Source organism: Macadamia integrifolia, chromosome 4 (assembly GCF_013358625.1).
Source record: "Macadamia integrifolia cultivar HAES 741 chromosome 4, SCU_Mint_v3, whole genome shotgun sequence".
In the NCBI taxonomy this organism is placed as follows: Eukaryota; Viridiplantae; Streptophyta; class Magnoliopsida; order Proteales; family Proteaceae; genus Macadamia; species Macadamia integrifolia.
In genome coordinates, this window is record NC_056560.1 from 5,244,983 (window position 1) to 5,264,249 (window position 19,267).

At 39.1% G+C, this 19,267-nt stretch overlaps 3 protein-coding genes and 2 non-coding genes across 6 annotated transcripts in view; 2 read left to right on the plus strand and 3 right to left on the minus strand.

Moving 5' to 3' along the window:
- Nucleotides 1-586: 586 nt before the first annotated feature.
- On the plus strand, nt 587-11,044 carry LOC122076729 (probable ubiquitin-like-specific protease 2A). 2 transcript variants are annotated; one of them, XM_042642215.1, is made up of 8 exons: nt 587-1,004; nt 8,122-8,368; nt 8,453-8,620; nt 8,726-8,857; nt 8,946-9,027; nt 9,116-9,229; nt 9,343-9,415; nt 10,373-11,044. In XM_042642215.1, exons 1-7 carry the CDS (start codon nt 800-802, stop codon nt 9,412-9,414), a joined length of 1,020 nt encoding a protein of 339 aa, XP_042498149.1. In that variant the 5' UTR covers nt 587-799; the 3' UTR covers nt 9,415; nt 10,373-11,044. The 2 variants fall into 2 exon arrangements, with proteins under 2 accessions (XP_042498149.1, XP_042498148.1); XM_042642214.1 differs by having other exon boundaries at nt 588-1,004; nt 9,343-9,410.
- Nucleotides 11,045-14,427: 3,383 nt separating this feature from the next.
- The window catches only part of LOC122076727 (peptidyl serine alpha-galactosyltransferase), a 16,646-nt gene continuing 11,806 nt past the window's right edge, over nt 14,428-19,267 (plus strand). The window contains exons 1-2 of the mRNA XM_042642210.1: nt 14,428-14,633; nt 14,747-14,896. The gene's annotated coding sequence lies outside the window, so the exon portion shown is untranslated. The remainder of the gene's footprint in view (nt 14,634-14,746; nt 14,897-19,267) is intronic.
- On the minus strand, nt 15,067-15,183 carry LOC122077687. Its single transcript, XR_006139928.1, has one exon. It is a non-coding gene; the product is annotated as a U5 spliceosomal RNA (small nuclear RNA).
- On the minus strand, nt 15,868-15,985 carry LOC122077686. Its single transcript, XR_006139927.1, has one exon. It is a non-coding gene; the product is annotated as a U5 spliceosomal RNA (small nuclear RNA).
- Nucleotides 16,646-19,224, minus strand: LOC122076730. The gene is made up of 7 exons (XM_042642216.1): nt 18,960-19,224; nt 18,063-18,185; nt 17,927-17,984; nt 17,764-17,837; nt 17,248-17,336; nt 17,075-17,173; nt 16,646-16,944 (listed from the first exon to the last, which is right to left on the minus strand). Exons 1-6 carry the CDS (start codon nt 19,161-19,163, stop codon nt 17,104-17,106), a joined length of 618 nt encoding a protein of 205 aa, XP_042498150.1. The 5' UTR covers nt 19,164-19,224; the 3' UTR covers nt 16,646-16,944; nt 17,075-17,103.

The following is a 19,267-nucleotide window of genomic DNA, read 5'->3' on the forward strand; positions in this document are numbered from 1 at the left end:
GGGATTGTGCCTTGATTGTCGAGAGAGGCCAAAGTGAGACATAAGTCGAGCCGATAGCTCGGCCTTCAAGAACTCGAACCGAAGGCTCCATCTTTAGAGCCCAGTTGATGGCTCAGCCCTTGGGAGCCCAAGGAAAAGGCAAAATAGGAGTTGAACTTGGTCAAGATCGATACTAATCCAATGATCTAGATTGACTTAGAAATAATAAAAACACCCTTAGGTTAAATTTTAAAAATTATTTTATTATTTTACCTTTTGTCTATACCAACCACCGATATGATATTGGCCAAGAATTGAGATTGGTCAAGGTGATATTAATCGTATCCAACCTGATTCCTCAAACCATGCCCCAATTCAAAATCGATCCAATAAACTTCGGTTCAATTCAGTTCGGATTGAGTCAGTCTGGTTCCACCGGTTTTAGCTACCGCCTACCGTTTGAAGCCCCTACAAAGGAAATGCGGAAGGCCTCTGTCCGACCCAAACCCAATCGGCTACTGGTGAGTCGGAGTCCCTGACCCGACCCATAACAGCTAGGCAGTGTTTTTACCCTGTTACGTCACCCCCAAAGCAGGGTGTTCAAAGGGCACTTGAGAGTAGAGAGTAAAGGGAAGAGAAGCAAGACGTTATGATTTGTCTTTTTTCCTTCTTCTGTTGTTTACTTTGAGCAGCAGAATTATGCAGAAAGAGAGACAGAACGAGAAAGAGCAAATCTTCGGAATGGCAGCAGCGAATTCGCAAAAGATACAATACTAATAGGAGAAACCCTAATACAGAGGAGGAGGAGGGAAGTGTGGAGATGGGGAGGACGAAGAGTAGGAAGAAGGGGAGGAAGAAAGGGAGGGGATCGGTGACGAAGTGTGATTACAGCGACAAGCAGATAATTTCCCAGTACCAGAATGATGTTCGCTTCAGATGCCAATTTTGCCATGAGCAGTTTTCCTCTTCGGGCGAACAAGCTCTCCATGTTTTCCGGTCTCACCACCCGGTACTAACACCAACGCGTATGTTTCGAAACCCTAACCCTCTCTCGAACTTTTCTTCAAATCTAGTAATGGTTTCTGATTCTTTACCGTGTTTGGACTCTGAAAGAGTTCTTGGAGATATTAGTAATAACCTGTATACAAGTCCCTATAAATGGAAAAATTTCTGCTTTACTTACGGAATACTCGGGGGCTTCGTCGCGTTAGGTTTCAGATTGTACGGCAAAGAAACTCGGTTCCTTTCCCCACGAAAATTTCAAGGAAAAGGGTCGCTTTATTGCCTTAATTAATGAGGGCGGTGAGACTTGACTCGAGACTCCTTACATGTATGTCTATTGAAATTCCGCGAAACTGTTCCTATTCGGGACGACTTGGTTTGTGCTATTAAAGCAACAAATGCAGGAGCTGTGAGAGCTGAGTGGAGTGTACCGTAAGTGAGAAACAGTGAGATACTCCCAGCTGTACCCGGATCGCGAAGCGGGTTCTTTATTTCCCTTTTTTTGGGTTCGGGAGAGGAGTGGCGTTTATTTTTGTTGAGCGATCGTTGCAGTTTCTTGTTCTGAGTTCTGTCATGAAGCTACAGATGTCCAAGAGGAAGCTTGAAGCAGATTGGACTGTAGAAATAGATGACTCTTCCGATTCAGGTAAGCTTCTGGGTGCTTGTAGGGTTATTGACTTAGCTTGAAGCAGATGGGACTGTAGAAATAGATGACCAGGTGTTCTCCACTGGCTTAGCATTCAATTTGTAGGGTTAGGGTTTTTGACATTTTACTGCAAGGTGGAAGGTATGCTGAGAGGCCTTTAGTTTCTCTTTGAATATATGCATGACTAAGATTTGGGGTCTTGAGGAATTTTCTTGTGAAAAACCAGTGATGGGCGATTAGGGCTAGTTCAATGCGCTTCATAATGTTGGTTCTTGGTTGGGCTTCTTTTGTAGCTTTTGGGCTTCATAGCTCAAGCTAAGAATAAAGCAAAGAACAGTTTGTGTAGAATTATTCTTTACTATTCCACTGATGATTGGAGTAAAAAATTGAACATGCTTAATGGCTGGTATCAATTAGGATAGAAAATGTTCGGTGGAATGGTTCTGTTGTCAATTTTCTTCGTACCTTTTTGTATTGTCTGAGGTTAAGCTTATTGAGTTGCATATCCTGGTTTCATCATCCCAAGGGATCTTTATAACTGGAGATAGAATATACACATATGCTTGTTTCTGCTGCTCAACATTTCATACAAGAAGAAGTTCAGCCTTATCCCAACTTAATGGGGTCGGCTACATGGATCATTGCAGAACAAAATATGGAAATCTGAGGTCGCTACTCAACATTTCATGGTCGAGCCAAATTCATGTTTGAGAGAGAATTCTCGATTTCAAATATTGTTGATACAGTACATTGATTGTTTGAGAGAGAATTCTCGATTTCAAATATTGTTGATACAGTACATTGATTTGAGTTCAGAATGAATGAATATTGGTGCTTGATGTTGTACAGTTAACTTGCAAAATGTTTTACGTATGCTATTTTTTCTGTCATATATGATGGGGTATTCTAATCTCCTAAATTTAAAAAACCTTATGTAACTCCAGAATCATAGAGAGTGTATGAACCAAAACCAGCAACTGAGATTTAATTAAACGGAGAAAAAGACCTGCTGTGGCAAGATTCTGGACAAGTGGTCTTGGAGAAGTGATGAATGTTTCAGCAAAATTTTCCATTCAATGTTCAGTTTTGAGTATATCAAGAGTTTATCAAATTTGTAACTTGCTAAAAAATGGATTTCAGAATTAGTAACCTCAGGGAAAATTACAACTAATGTGTAGAATAACAAGTGAAATCAAAATAGGAACTTCAGAAAATAGTTAATAAGATTTAGTATTTACTAAAAATAGTAACCAGGTTCAGAAAACAGAAAAAAAAAGAAGAGCAACCCAGTGCACGAGGCTCCCGCTATTGTAGGGTCTGGGAGGGGCAAAGTGTACGCAGCCTTACCCCCTGCTTTGTAGAAGAGGCTGTTTCCAAGGTTTGAACCTGTGACCAACATGTTGCAATAGTGCAACTTAACCATTGTGCCATAGGCTCCCGCATATAAAACATAATGATATAATGATGAGTCATTTTTTTTTTTTTTTTTGAAAACCCTTTTACACCATTGACTTAAAGAACTTTTGGGCAATAAGACAAGGGGCGATTAAAGGAAGGTGTCAAGTTCCAAATACACCTATAGATGTAATGTATAACTGAATTTGACAACCAAACCAGACCCAAAACTGTAGGAACTTATAAACCAAAGACCAACCAAAACCAACCCCAAATATATATATCAGAAATTAAACTCCAACAACAGTCCAGAAAATAGTATCGATCTCACAGATCAGCGACACAGTGAATAAACAAAACCAATAGCAGCCTTTAGAACTAAACCAGGAACTGAATAAGTGTATTAACAACTTAAAGTTAAATCACAAATATGATCAGGAGTCCAGAAATCAGCAGTCATATCAGCAGAGATATCAATTCCAGAAATTAGAAGCTACAGACCACTAGAAGACAAAAATAGGGAGATTTTTAATCTCTCTCTACAGGCTTCTCAGAAACAGTCCAAACTAGGGTCGATCCTTAGTAGTATATGGATAAACAATCGATCAAAATCTTGGCTCAAACCGAGGGCTGGAACTGCCCTTTTCAGAGAAGGCCGATTGGAACAAGTTGCAGAATTTCTAGGCAGCAGAATGAAAGATTAAATACCTGGTTGCAGCGACGGTATTGGCTTGAATATAAATTGTAATGAAGACAAAAGAAACACAATAAGATCCTCCTGGACTTCACGCCGCAAGGAGTCACCTGGATCAGACACCAAGTCCTTCCTCCTTGATCATACACAAGGAACAGCCCCAACAGAGACCAGCGGTAGCAGCAGCATAATTTCTTCAAAACTCAAATCGTGGGCCTTTGTTTTTCTGCCCTTCTTTATTTGTAATGATGGGGTATAAGATTACAAAGAATAGAAACTCTAAGCTTCTAAATATTGACTGAATAGACTACCAACATGTAGTTACTAAAACTGGAAAATTGCAATCTAGTGAAATTAGAAACTACTTAAAACAGAAATTAGAAACTAATATAAGACTTAAAATAGAAACTAGATTAGAAACTAATAAGTAACTAATAACCCCATCAATAGGCCAAGCCTTGGGCCCCTAGAAGCAGCTCTGGTCGACCTCAGCCACTATGGTGATGGTCGACCCTCTTCCTACTTCTTACATATGTCTTCAGTTCTGCATCAAGATGTGTCATTTAGAGAGTCCCTTTGATGCAGTTGGCGTGGCTTGGTTTGGCTGGACTAGAATGACCCTCTATGAAGGCCTAAGCTGAGATGGAATTTGTACAACCCGATTTTTTGCTTTGGCAAGGGTTGGTAGACTTCATAGGTTGCAATCTTTAGTTTATTTTATTCTCTTTATTTAGGAGGTTGGGTAGATACATATGGGGTTTTGCTTAGGATTATCTAGTTTCCATTAATATGTCTTTTGATTTTTCCTTCATAATATAACCATGTAATACGATTCTGGAGATTTGAAGAATGAATAGAAGTTGATTTGAGTTTTGCTTATCGTGAGTGTAGTGTGAATGTCAGTGTGAGATCCCTTCTTCTTCTTCTTCCCTTTCATGTACCCTGAAACTTTCCCGATTCACTGTTATATCACTGGTTCTAGGTTTTTTCCCTGCTGGTGCTCAGTGGTAATACCAGAATCAAGAGGGAGTTTGTTGAATCCTTAATCTTTGACGATTGGATCTGAGATCTGGATTGAAGGAAGCCAACTCATAGGTGTCTCAAACCTCTCAAGATCGATGTCGAAATTCCCTTTAGTTGTGAGATCGGAATTTGCAACTGAATTGCAGCAACAGCTACCGCCAGCTTTCTGTTTCAGGTTCTTCCGCCATCCTTCCATCCTGCAGTTCCTAGTGGTTATTTAGTGGATTCTATAGAGCTTCTACTTGTGAACATTTGCCTCAAAGAAAGTTGGTTTTTCACTGAATTCCAAATTTCCGATAGAGGAAAAGCAGTTCCTGTTTTCTCTCCTTTTTTTTTGGGGGTGGGGGTGGGGGTGGGGAGAGGTGGTGGAAAAAGTGGCGTTTGTTTTGTTGTGGCGACGTTGCAGTTTTTTGTTCAATTTTTGCTATGAAGCTACGAATGGCCAAGAGGAAGCTTGAAGCAGATGTGACTATAGAAATAGATGAATCCTCTTCCGATTCAGGTAAGCTTCTGAGTGCTCGGTGTTCTTCACTGGTTTAGCATTTTTATAGGGTTAGGGTTTTTGACTTTGCTGCAAGATGGGTTGTGGATGCTGAGAGGCATTTAGTTTCTCTTTGAATATATACATGACTAAGATTTGTGGTCTTGAGGAATTTTCTTGTGAAAAACCAGTGATGGATGATTTAGGGTTTGCTCAATGCGCTTTATAATACTGGTTCCCAGTCGACCTTCTTTTGTAGCTTTTGGGGTTCATAGTTCAAGCTAAGTATAAAGCAAAGAGCAGTTTGTGTAGAATTATTCTCTACTATTACATTGTTGATTGGAGCCAAAAAATTGAAGTTGTTAAGCACCAATAAAGAGAAAGAAACAGGAAGAGAAAGAATCGACAAACTTGCAACCATCATCAAGAGAGGCATGACGAAAGAGGGAAAGAAAGAGGGATTCCTTTCATATGAATAAATTCAGCGTCCGTGGACTAAGGAAAAAAGAAATAATTATTCCTGAAATGGAATAAAGGTCTTTCCCTCGAAGCTTTTGTGGCTAGGATGGGTGGGGGTGGGGTGGGGTGGGGTGGGGTGTGGTGAGCAATTAGTACATCCTGACGTGCTGAACAACTGGTATCAGTTAGGATGGCAAATATATGATGGACACATATATGATGAAACATTACTGTTTTCAATTTTATTCTTACCTTTTTGAATTATTTGAGATTAACCTTATGGAGTTGAGTTGCGCATATCCTGGTTTCATCATCCCATGGAAACTTTATAACTAGATATAGAAGGAAGTTTCTGGTGCTCTGCATTTCATAGTTAAGACAAAGTCATGTTTCAGAGATAGTTCTCAAGTTCAAATATTGTTGATACAGTTCTCTCTCTCTCTCTCTCTCTCTCGGAAGTTCAGAATTAGTATCACAGAATGAATGCTGGTAATTGATATGGTGTTTGATGTTATAGAATTAACTTGCAAAATATTTTACATATGCGATTTTTTTTTTGGTCATATATGATGGGGTATTCTAATATCCTAGAAAACCTCATGGAATTCCAGAGTTGTAGAGAGTTAAATGAACCAAAATTAGTAACTGAGATTTAAATAGAGAAAGACAAGTCTGATGTTGCCAGAATTCTGGTCAAGTGGCCTAGGAGAAGTGATGAATGTTTCAGTGAAATTTGGTGTCCATCCAATGGTCAGATTTGAGTATGTGAAGAGATTACCAAATTAGTTACTTGCTAAAAAAATGAAAAAGAAAATGAATTTCAGAACTAGTAACCACAGGGACAACAGAAATTATTGTGTAGAATAATAAGTGAAATCAAAATAGGAACTTCACAAATTAGTAACCATTCAGATTTAATAGTTATGAAAACTTGGTACCAGTCTCTGAAAACAGAAACTGATGGAAAATAGAAAGAGGCAAAATAAAAAGTAACCAGATTTAGGAAGAAGTGCTGGAAACAATTAGAATATGATAAAAATGGTAACCAGCTGTAGAACTCAGCAGAACTAGTAGCCGCAGGTCAAAGACAATATGCATAGACAGGTTGTTAAGTAATTGTTAAAATCAAATGGGCCTGATTCTGGCAATGAAATAGAGTAGAAGAGTTAGCAACAAGATATCAGAGTATGGAACTGATGGAAGACAGAACTTAATAGCAATTATTTGTATAATTGAAACCTCAACAAGACTGGAAAAACACTAGTATGCACGGGGATCAAGATATGCTGAAACTGACCTTAGTAGACGGAATAGTAAGAGAAAAGAGAATGAAGAAGGACTTGTTAGGCCTTTCATCTAACTGCAGATAAGGAATCCCACCAAGGTTCCCCTACTGCAACCCACACTAGAGCAGTTTTGAATCCCACAAAACCATGCTCCGTCTCTCAGAGAACTCGCATACTCAAGCTCAATTATTTCTCAAATCAATGGTAATGGGTATTATCTCCTACTCTTTATTTATAGGGATTTTCTTATTGACTCCCTTTAAGGTGTCATATAATTTGTAACTTTACTTTTTTGCCCTTGTATTGTAATACATTTTTTTTCCCATGAGGGTAAATACTTTTATTACTCGAAAAATTTACTCAAAAAATGCGCAACACAGTGACAACTTTTGATAATGATATAATAGCAAGCCACTTTGAAGTTAATTTTGAAATTCATTTTATATCCCTAACTTAAGAACTTTTGGGGAATTAGACAAGGGGCAATTAGAAAGTGTCATGTTCTTAATACACCTATAGAGGTGTCATTTAGACAGTCCCTTATTTATAACTTCAATGAAGTGAGCAAAACTATGTATGGTAGGGAGATTCCCCTACAAACTTAAGTCTCTCTTCAAAATAAAAGTTATTCTAGAACATTACAAAATAGAAACTAACTACTTAATCCCATATAGAACTTAGATCCGTAATATTTGGCTTTAGAATTAACCCATTATGATAGTGAATTCAAAGGTATTAAGCCCATGGCCCATACAACCCATTGGGCACTCAAATTAAGCCTATTAATCTATTCTTGGTCCAATTTGATGGCTTGGTTTGCTACTGGCCTTCTTGTTCTCTTAAACGATATCAAGTTCAGAACTCAATCTAACACTTTGGCTTCGCCGCTTTAGATGTTTGCTCATTACTTGAATATAACAGATCTGTTGTACTTGTGCCTGAAACTCAAACTGCTAATATGTATTAACCCTTCAAGCTGCTAATATGTATTGCGCCTACATCTTTGTGAATATTTGAGACTTTTGAGTCCCTTCTATTTATGCTAATTAATATCTCTGACATAATGTGCATGAGGATTCTGCACTTTTAACTAGGATTTTGGGTATCCAATGTTGGATTGAGATTAACGAGTGTTTTGGTTCTGTTGTTCTAACAGAAGTTTATGAAGGTAAAAAATCAAACGGTTTCTCATGTGAGCAGCAACCTCCTACATGTTATCCAACACTTCCAGAGATAACCCTCAAGCAAGCTGCTCAAAAGACGTGGAAATCTGAAGTCACATCCCCCAGCTTTTTGGATGGCTTTCCTCGCCGTGGGCGGTCTCAAAGAGGTGCTAGCTGTGAGAATAGAGTTGGCAAGCGAAAACAGAGGCTAGATACTCATGTGTTTGAGTGCTACTTAGAGTGGGTTCTGTTATCAATGAATATGCAATGCAGAAAGTAGCTTCTACCTTATGCATTCTGAAGATCAGTGTTTGGTTTGCGCAGGAACTTATGGAAGAGCTTTTCAGAAGATAAGAAGACCTCCTTCACATATCTTGATTGCTTATGGTTTCCATTGTACAAGGAAGGATCCACCAAAACAAAGGTGTTGACATGGATCAAGAAGAAAGACATTTTCTCAAGAAAATATGTCTTTGTTCCCATTGTTTGTTGGTAAGGTTTCCCAACCTAACCATCCCATTGAACATATTCTGCTTTGTATGTGTAGTGGGATTTTCTTAAAATATTTGTATTGCTGAGTTGAATTGTGGTCCTTAGGCACCATTGGAGCCTTCTGATCTTATGCCATTTGGGAGAAAATTTGGAATCAAAGTCCAGAACACCGTGTATGCTGCTTCTTGATTCCCTTGGAATGACAAATCCAAATCGGCTTGAACCTGATATACGAAAGTATGTAGCTTTCATCTGCTTTGATTTTTCTTTTTGGCCCCATTTTAAGTTCAAGTAACTAAAAAAATTCTTCACCTCCATTGGTCAGGTTTTTACTGGACATTCATAGAGCAGAGGAAAGACCAGAGAGAGAGGATTTAATTTCGAACATACCTCTTTTGGTGCCTAGGGTAAATAAGCTACAATCTGTCTCTTGAAGGGTTTTTTTTATTCATCTTCCTGGATATTCATTTTTTCAGATAAACATATTGTTTTCAGGTGCCGCAGCAGAGAAATGGTGATGATTGTGGAATTTTTGTTCTTTATTTTATAAATTTATTTATAAAGGAGGCTCCTGAAAATTTTAGCATTTTTGAGGGTTACCCCTACTTTGTAAGCTCCTAATTTCTTGATGTATAATTGTCCTTGTTATATTCTTTTCTAATTTAAGTATTTTAAATGAATCAGAGTTATATCTCTCAAGTGAAATCTTCTTTGTGCTACAGATGAAGGATAATTGGTTTAATGCTGAACACTTCGAAAATTTCTGCAAGGATGTCCGATCGTCTTGCTGGTGAAGTATTGATCTTTATTTCATGAATACTTTGTAATCATTATATACTTAAGCTCATGAAATCATACTTATATATTAGGTGGATTTAACTGAGTATATCAAACAACATGACTTAATAATGTTCTCTTTCCACAAAAAAGGGTATGTTTCTGTTGGTTTAGCTGTGGATATCTAATATCCGATATTGTGATCCGAGGGCATGTATTTTGATGTGTTTGTATCATTTTGTGATAATGTCAAAAGATGCATTTTTTTTATCACGAGGCAATGGCATTTGTAATGTTGCTGTACATCTTTTAATTTTTTTTTTTGGTGAGAGTACCAAGTAGTGAAGGAATGAGGTCCTTCAAATCTTTACATGGAGTTGCTTTGTTTCTGTGAGGGGCAATCCAAGAATTTCTACATGGATTCCAGGTTCCTGGTTATGGTATTGGTAATCCTGACCTCTCATGTCCTTCCACCACCCCTTCCCCCCCCCCCCTTCCCCCACAAAGCGGGGAAAAAGGAGAGCCATAAATTTCACTGTGAAGTGTTCGTAAAAGCATGATGATGAAGGAAGCACCTGTAGGTAGAAGTGAGGAACATGTAAAAGGTGCATATGAAGGGCCAAATACCATGAAGTATGAAAACAGTCTGGTGTAAGATCCATTGGATCAGGCAGCTCCACTGTGTCTTAACCCACGTCCCCATCTGTATGCCTTTGTGAAATTTATTGAAACTCTTGAGCATCTGCCTTACATTGAGCAATTTGCCATGCATCCTACAATTTAAAATTTTTGTTATTGGTTAATTTTTACATGGAACATTTAAAAAAATGTTGTTTAACATCCATGTAACAATTTATACATTTTATACAAGGTCTGAATCATGCACCTTGCCATGTGTCTGTATGATGTGATTTTTCCTATTTCTGAATCATTTGACTTCCATTTCTCAGCTCATCTCTTGATTGGTTATTGCAGGAAAAAGAAACGGACTTGAGTGGAACCTGTCATTCAATTCATTCTTTAAGAGAGGTATACCATTGTTGTTAGGTTCATCATGCCCTAACCTTCTTTTCTGCTGCAAAATTATCCCTGTTGTTTACTTCATGTCAAACGTTACTCTGATCCCTGTGAAGAAAAAGAATGGGGAAAAGAATAAGTGACACAGGAAGGAAAAAAACCTCAACTACAAGGAAAAAGCGAATGAAGAGAAATAATGGGTAAGAAAAGGGGTTTCTGTCTAACTACTAGAGCCTGAACCAAAAGCTGTTACATATTTTGGGATATGGTAGAACGACTGTGGGAACCAGGCAAAAATATCAAAGAGACAAAGGTCCTCCTATATATGTGGAGCCTTCATTATTTCACTTATGAAGACTTTCTATGGCAAGCTTATTGCCTCTTGCACCAACGCAGCTATTGAGTTCTCTTAAAACTGAGTGGCACTCGCAGATCATATGATCGTCTCCACTGAAAGGAAGGGCAGTGGTGAGCCTTTTAAGAAATTGTTAAAGAGTGAAATGGTATGGTGTTTTTAGCATGTATTGGATGGGTTGGTCATTATAATTTGTTTGATAGTATTGTTTCTATTGTATTGTCTCTGGCATATTGCCTTACCATTTATTATAGGGCTCCTCTTGATTTGTTCAATGGTGCAAGTTCTTTAAATGGAAATGATTTTTCAATAGAATTAGACAGTCTTATCATGTGAGGTTTTTTTTAGCCTTTGGCTTGACTAGTTCGGCGGGCCCATATTGACCCCACAACCGCATGGATTGGGTCATACCGAGGTTGAATGAGACCTATTTAACTTTCACTGAAAGTAGTGAAGAGCACTAAACATCCTGTGTGAGTGGTCCTGTGCCTAGTGAAAGTCGAGCTTAGAACATCTGAGTTAATGACTCATATCAAGTACCAAGTTTGTTGTTCATCAACTACGCTACCCCTTTGAGTTATTAACATGTAAGGTAGTTAGACTGAACTATAAATTAATTGAATACATCTCTTGAATGAGTTTAGAAAATGATGACTATTAGAACTGTCAGCAGCCTAATCAATAGCACAAGCAAATTCTTATATCACACAAAAAGAGAATTGAACTTGTTTTTATCAAAAGAGAACTTGGTCTGGACAAAGTTTAAACAGTACCTCGTCAAACTCACTTAGAAGATGTATTCTGTAGTTTGGGTTGTGCACTGTGCTTGAGAGCGATAAAAAACCAATAAGGCTAGAGTCCCAGGATTTAGGTTTTATGAGGGGCAATTTTGGAATTTTCTTTTGTTTTCCTAGTATGGTATTGATCGATTTGGGTCAGCGTCAATTGATATTGATACAATATGACCAATATGACCTAAATGATATCGATATTTGAAACCATGCTCAAGGATGGTTGGTTATAGAGTATACAGAGATGAGAGAATCTTTGCCTAAAAAAAAAATTAGAAAAAATATACCCACCATAGCTGTGTTTGTATGGAAATTGAAAGGAGTTTTCAATTATGCCCTGAAATTGGGTTCTGGATCGGTCTTGGCTGATGGAATCGGCTAAAAAACACCAGAACTTCCTGTATAGGATCGGTTTAATCTGGATCAGCTTGAATCAACCAACTTCATCCAAATTTATCAAACCCCAAGTAAGATTCTTGAGAAAAATATGGGTAATATGAATTGGGATGTGAGTTGAATTGGTGGAGACTCAAAAATTTGACCCACGATTCGTATTGATATCGGCAACCGATTCCTGGTGTCTCTGTTGCAGGCTGTGCAGCCATCGTATAAAGATGTGTTCAAACTTCAAGCTAAAATCTTCAGCTCGCCGGTTCTTTTGAGATTCTGATTCTTCTGTTAGAAAGCCAATTCCAAATCCAAAAAAAGAAGAAAAGGTTAAAAATAAAAAATAAAAATAAAAATAAAAACGGAAGAACTCTGTCCATTGTTTCATCTATACCCATTGTGTGTCTCATTTGTTTGCACGTAGAAGAACGTAAGTGGATAAGAATCTTTTTCTTCAAACATTAGTATTGACAGAAAGCAGAGGGAGAAATATTAGAGTTTTAAGTTTCAAAACATCAAGTAAAAAGTCTTCTAGTATTTTAGGCAAATGAGCTTAAGTTTAGTCCTACTTTGAAAACTTGTAAAAAGTTTCTTTGGGTATATATATAGGAATTAGTCTTTAAGGTTCCATAGAGAGAAGTTTCTCTGCTCTCTCATGTGTGGGGGTTGTCAGGGTGTTTTTTTCAATCACGCATGTCAAGTCAAACCGTGATTATGACTATGATCGAGGCCGAGGTCAGGGTTCGGATACAGGTGTGGAATTTCAATACACTGAATTCGTATGGCACACACCTATATATATGGAGGCACCTATATGTATATATACATACTATAAATACAGATACATTCTAACTGTGAAAGGACATACATGTACATACAAGTACGTTTAAGCCTATAAATACCCAATGCTTATAGGCAAGAATGGAAAAACAAATCCAATGAGTAATTTCATTGGTTGTCCATTTGTATACTGTTATACCAAATTAGTTTCTGTACTATCTTTCAGTCCACTTTTTTTTTTTTCTCTCTATTGTACCTGTGTATGAAATTTTTTACTTCAACTACTATACCTGATCTCTACAACATACAAGAATTATAACTTAAGGTCGGTACATCAATCACAATTTTATTACATTACAGATAAGTGTGTTTGAAAAAATGACAACCTTGATCACTTGAGGGCAAACTATTTTCAACAACAGGCCAAGAGGAGAGGTGCCCCTATAGATCAGTTTTCACATATAGATTGGCTATGGCCAGCGCCAGCTAACAACGTGATATGTTATTGCAAGTTGCAACGGTGAACTTTTAAAAAAGAACATAAGGGGCTTCTTTATCCTATGATGGGCTAGGTGAAATAGCGCTAGCAAGCGTACCTAAAAAAGGTGCTCGACCAGGTGAAGTAGCGTTTTATGAGCCGAGGTAGGCCTATCCAGCCTAGGCTCTTGGCAAGAGAGTTACGTAAGGTAAGAACAAGAGTAAGACAACGACATAGCGAATTGTAAGCTACCTCACCGATGTGATGTAGCTGGTTAGTACTGCCCGGGAGCGATCTCCGACTTCGGTCCTAGAACTTTGAAGTTGAACACTTTCTCTATTGTGAGGTGGAAAGTGAATCTGAAGCGAGTTAGTCAGATCCAAAGGCTGTGAGTAGCACCCATTTGTTAATTAACAGTATAATTGAGAAAATGCCAAAATTAGTTCTTGGGTAATAGTAATACGTTTCGATGGATCGAGGAATCGTATTGTTTGACATGCTTATGGAACGGATTCCCGTCGGCGAGTAAAGTGCAACGAATAATGGTGACGATGGAAAGGATAATTGAAGGGGACACTTTCTCTTATAGCAGAGCACTTGGAGGAAGAATAACGCCCTGGGAGATCAAAGGGGAATAGGACAAGACTACAAGATGAGGCGAACACACGGTCTTCTATAGTAAAATACAAAAAAGTAGTTCGCTCTGTACTCACTGCGCTACTGCATGATTTGTTAGAGGGGAGGAGTGGAATTTAAATAGAGTTATTGGAAGTTTGGGTTGCTTATCGTTTCCGATGTGGGACTATTTCCTCTCTCTATAGTTCTCTCTACCTATTCTTATCTCAAAATTGTCCGACACACAAAAGAGAAGGAAGTGCAGAAAGGAGGATAGGCATCGGCTGGCGTCTGCGTCTGCGTTTGCGTGTCCAAGGTAAGAGGGACTTGGTGGCACATGGCTCCCACTTACAGACTTCATTAGAACACTTGGAACGGTGCATGCAATCGGATAAAGATGTTCAGAGTGAAAATTGATCGCATCTTCAGCTTATATCTTTACAATTCTGGCGGAGTCTGGAAACCCAAGCCCTTCACTTTTATAACCAGTTGTGATGTTCATACCTTAATAGTCAGTCGTTGCCTGTTCTTCTGAGATTCTGATTTCGTTCGTTAGAAATCCAAATTCCCAACTCCAATAAGGGTAGAAAAAAAGATTACTTATTATGTCATCATCTTTCTCAAACCTCAGGGTCACCACCGGGACTCAGTCCCTTCTCGGATCGAACCGTAGAAGTTATGGGAACAGTGTCAAGGCCATGGCAGCAGGGGAAGGAAGGGACAACCTTAATACCCTGCAGAGAGCCAGCAAGCATCAAAGCTCAACACAACATCAACAGCCAAAGAGGAGAGTCGCCCCCGTAGCGCCCATTGGTAAGTAATATTATAGCAGAGAAAATTTAGAAGTGAGCGAAGAGAATGATCAAATTAAATTAAATAAATCAAATTTATTCTTCGGATGTGTACTGAATGTGATTGTTGGACAGGGCTATGCAACGGATTTTCGTCTGCGAGTACAGTGCAACAGATGATGGAGGAGGAAGAGTGGTCGGCGAAGAGGTCTGGGAGCTTCAACTGCCGAATTGCTCTGCCGGACAATATCAAAATCGAGAAGATAAAGGCTGAAATGAAAGATGGTACGGTCTACATAACCATTCCTACAGTCCCTAAATAGACTCTTGCGGACTCTGTTTTGTAGATAAGCAACTCTGTTTTTATGGGGTGCTGCATTATATAATATATTTTCACCCAGACCCAGAATCTGTTCGGAAGAGAGTGGAGAAAATCTTCAAAACTGAATTTGTAGGGTTCTTGTCTAGAGAACCCTCCGCAAAAATTGGCGTATGCCGCTTTGTGCGGCGAGCACACGGTATTCTTTAGTAAAAGGCGAAAGAATAGTTCGCTCTGTGCTCAGCGCGCGGCTGCGTGATTTTAATGGGAAGAGGAGTGGCTTTTAAATAGCTCATTGGAGGGTTGAGTCTCTTCTGATTGTCGATGTGGGACTATTTCCTTGTTCTATTCTCTCCTCTCTCCTTTGTAGTCATCTCTACCAACTCATCTTTATTTCTCTCATAATTATCCAACGCGGGAGGAAAACCATCCCTTGTGCCACTGAGACTCCTCTCTTGCCCATGTCGTGCAAGAGGGGTGTGAAGCCTTCGATATCATTGGTGTGGGATGGTGTGTTGGAGTATGGACCTCATCTCCTCTCTCCTTTGTCAGACCACAGATGTGGTATGAGAGGTTGAAGCTTACTGTTAAGAGCAAGTAAGCACAATCTTAAGCACTCGAGGTAAAAACCATTCTCCTGATTTGGTCTAGGACCTGGTATTTACATTGGTGCGTTGAGTTTCTCAAGGGCTCATGGCCTATGTGCAGATCTTAAGGATGATTTGACTGGACCAGCAGTAAATATTCCGAATGAGATAAAGTAGGTACTGGGGAAGGGAGAAATAGATGAGCAACTTCAAATTGGCAACCCAAAACAGTCGATATTATTTAAATTCAATTAAGGGTTAAGGCTATAACATTAAAGTGGGATTAAATGACTTGGCCCCGTCCAGGAGAGGTTACCACTTATAAAGATTGTTGAAACTAATATTATAAGGTTCTCTTAGTCTAGAGAACCTTTTAAAAAATTGGCGTATGCCGCTTTGTGCGGCGGGCACACGGTATTCTTTAGTAAAAGGCGAAAGAATAGTTCGCTCTGTACTCACCGCGCGGCTGCGTAATTTTCATTCTTGTGGGAGTGGCCGTTAAATGGTGTCATTAGAGGGTTGAGTTGCTGTTCGTTTCCGATTTGGGACTATATCCTTCTTTCCATCCTTCATTCCACCAAGACTTGCCTCTATAGTCCTAGACTCTCACTCGTGAGATCAAAATTTGGTTTCCACCCCAGTGCTGAAATCTAAATTGAAATGGATCCCAGTACGTTTGAGATGAGGGAATCGCTGGTCTTGTAAGTAAACAGAGCGTCTCTCGGGGTTGAGGCCTCTCAAGAAGAGTTGTTGAGGGAGTGCGGGAGAGACCACAGGCCGTCCAAGAAGTGTATGAAGCCTTCGATATCATTGGCTCATGTGGGCTAGCAAATTGGAGCATGGACCTCATCTCTTCTCTCCCTTACTAGACACCAGAGATGTGGGAAGAGAGTACTTGAAGCTCACTGCAGAAGCAAGTCTCTGCAGTTCCATAGAATGGACTTGGAGACAGTTTCCAATGCCGTGTACACCATTACGAGATTAGCAACTACTGTAAAAGCGGGTACGAGTGTAAGCACAATCTTACATACTGATGGAACAAACCCATCTATAGATTTGGTAGCACTGTCTTCAGTTCAGCAACCCGGATGGATTTCATCTGATCTGTTGCATTGAAAGGAAAATTTCTCATAACAAAATCATAAATTTGCAGCTTTTCATCAATGATAGCATATACCATTTTGGAGAGAAATGAGAAACCAAGGAAGTTTGACCATTACAGATACATTTTCAAGCAAGTCCATCTGATTTCTAACCAGGAAAGCCAATGCAATTTTACATAAATAGGTCAGAGAAGAAGGATGTAGATCAAATATTGCTTCTTCGAAGTACAGACCCAATCATCAGTCATCTCCAATGAGCAGAAATCTCTGCTCTTGCTCTGCCACCATAACCATCCTTTGTCTTGAATGATGCTGGATGCGTATCTGAGAGCACGATCAATCCAATCAATTGGGGATAATACATGGAGATCATCCTATTCTGGTAAGGGGAAACCAAAGGATCCAACCAAGCCCACCAAGACAGTTTTGAGTTTTGACCAACTTGAGTACCTACCATCATTGGCAAAAAGCAGATAATTCAAACTAAGATGACTTTGTCTTGTGTCCGACTTTTGAGATGCGCTTCAAATCTCGGACACCACTTCTCATGTCTCTGCAATATAGAATTATACACATGAATTGAGCACCACCCACAAATTTGCACGAAGCGATGAATCACATCAATACCTTTGATAGAGATAGACCAGAAGATAGAATATAGGCAGCAGCATCAAAGTCAATATTGAAAGTACAAGGTAGAGTGCACTTGTTTTCTTCTGCACAGATGCACCACTAACAATCAAGTAGGAAAAAAAAATTTGAAACCAGCAAAGCCATAATCTCTAATACCTGGGTAGCCAAAAATTAAGTCCATTGTATTATAGAAATAGATGTAAATAATGTATATAACCATAAATTAAGGGAAACTTGCGTGACCAAGAAAACCGCCTTCGCTAACAATTTCCTTTCCCAACTAGGAGACAAACAGAAACAACTTGATATCATTCAAAAGAAAAGGAAAAAAGTCAATCGTAAGGAATGCCATTTGATCAAGTCAAGTTTTTCATGTAGGAGTTACTACTTGGATGCCTCCTAGCAGGTCTGTCTATCTGCACGCCGGCGACACTAGGCTTCCATATTCTCAAAAATACATTAACAGAAAATCTAGATATATTATTTAAGTAAATGGTGAATGTCACTTACCCTGCCCCCTCTAGGGAAGGGTTTTCGCTTTCCTTGGCAAGTATGAGCATCGCAGAATTGCCGTAAGAATAATTCTGTCCAGGAAAGTCAGAAGGTAACATTATGATGCCAGTACTAGAAACACATAGCAGAACTAGAAAATGAGAATGGAGAGGAAAACAACCATGAAGACGGCTTGCTGAAGGCCCCTTGTTAACAGGAAAACAGTTGCCGGCAAGGCTCTGCATTGGAACAACAGAATTTAGATGTACAAATTCATGGGGGTTTATGTTCCAATACACATTGTGGTTAAACCCAACCTCACAAAGATGACGGTTCCTTGCAGCAGCTGCAGGATTACACTTGGTTTTCTGCAACTTCGAATCCACCACAAAATCACAATGCAATGCCCCACATACATCTGCCAAGCACTTGCCATGACTCTGAATTCAGCAGAATTGGTTATGCAAGATTCACCGAGAAGGATGTTCATACGGAGGGGGGAAAAAGCTTGCTTTCACCAAATTTAAATAGGAGTTGCTTTAAGTCTTTTATTGGTCAATTAAGTTGCTGGTTGGACTACTAGTTGATTTATAGTATTTCTAGTCATGCTAGCCATTCAAAGGATTAGCATTCCTCTACTGAAGAGGACCATAAATGCCAACATACTTGGATAATATTGTGGGATTGTGAATTGGGTGTGGGTGTGGGTGTGGGTGTGGGTGTGGGTGGGGGTGGGGGGGCGGGGGGGAGGGATTTCCTGTTGTTGTCCTTCCATACAGACACCATGTTTTTATCAGTATCAACAAGAATACAGTTAGCTACCTCCATGGTCTCTCCATGCAATAGTTCACCACTATCCAGTTAATTAAAATCACAGGATAATAAGAATGACCAAGAGAATGAAGCTCAAATTAATAATATCCCAGTGTATGAACTGTATATTCCACCCCATAGATGATCAGTAATTACAAACCCCATTAGCATTTTTACAAAGCATTGATTTGAAAAAAATTGTCGTCCTTCCATATAGACACCATGTTCTTGCCAAAGGTTACAAAAACATTGGGAACCATATGTCACTAATCAAGTTGAGATCAGTTATTTCATGATGTTTTTATTAATATGTTTCACCCATAGCTTCTCAAAACAAAAAGAACTCTAGTCCCAAAGGAAGCAGTGAAAGGAGAAGTTATGGGAAACCAGAGTCCACTTACAACATTCAGCAGATTGGAGTGTCTATTGTCAAAATGCTTGTCAAGAAACTTCTCTGCCCGGAAGATTTTCTTACAGTACCCACACCGCCATTCATTTATATTCACATGGGCCTTGTGCTGCTCCTGATCTCTGAACAGATCATTGTCTGGATGAAGTCTGCATCCACTTGGAATTTGATATTTCTCTTTCTCAACAAAAGGCATGAGATACTACACACCATCGGAATTATACGCACAACAGCTTTGTCATGACTCATGAAACTAAAAAACCAAAAAACATGAGCTACAAATTTGAAAAAAAAAAAAAA

Excerpts from the sequence above, each read along its gene's own strand:
- LOC122076729 (XM_042642214.1), top strand. The coding sequence starts at position 800 with ATGGGGAGGACGAAGAGTAGGAAGAAGGGGAGGAAGAAAGGGAGGGGA. Across the intron at positions 8,858-8,945 it reads CTTGAACCTGATATACGAAA|GTTTTTACTGGACATTCATA; the intron begins GTATGTAGCTTT and ends TCCATTGGTCAG. Across the intron at positions 9,028-9,115 it reads TACCTCTTTTGGTGCCTAGG|GTGCCGCAGCAGAGAAATGG; the intron begins GTAAATAAGCTA and ends TATTGTTTTCAG.
- LOC122076730 (XM_042642216.1), bottom strand. The coding sequence starts at position 19,163 with ATGCCTTTTGTTGAGAAAGAGAAATATCAAATTCCAAGTGGATGCAGA. Across the intron at positions 17,985-18,062 it reads GGAACCGTCATCTTTGTGAG|AGCCTTGCCGGCAACTGTTT; the intron begins GTTGGGTTTAAC and ends GTTCCAATGCAG. Across the intron at positions 17,838-17,926 it reads TTCAGCAAGCCGTCTTCATG|AATTATTCTTACGGCAATTC; the intron begins GTTGTTTTCCTC and ends TTTCCTGGACAG.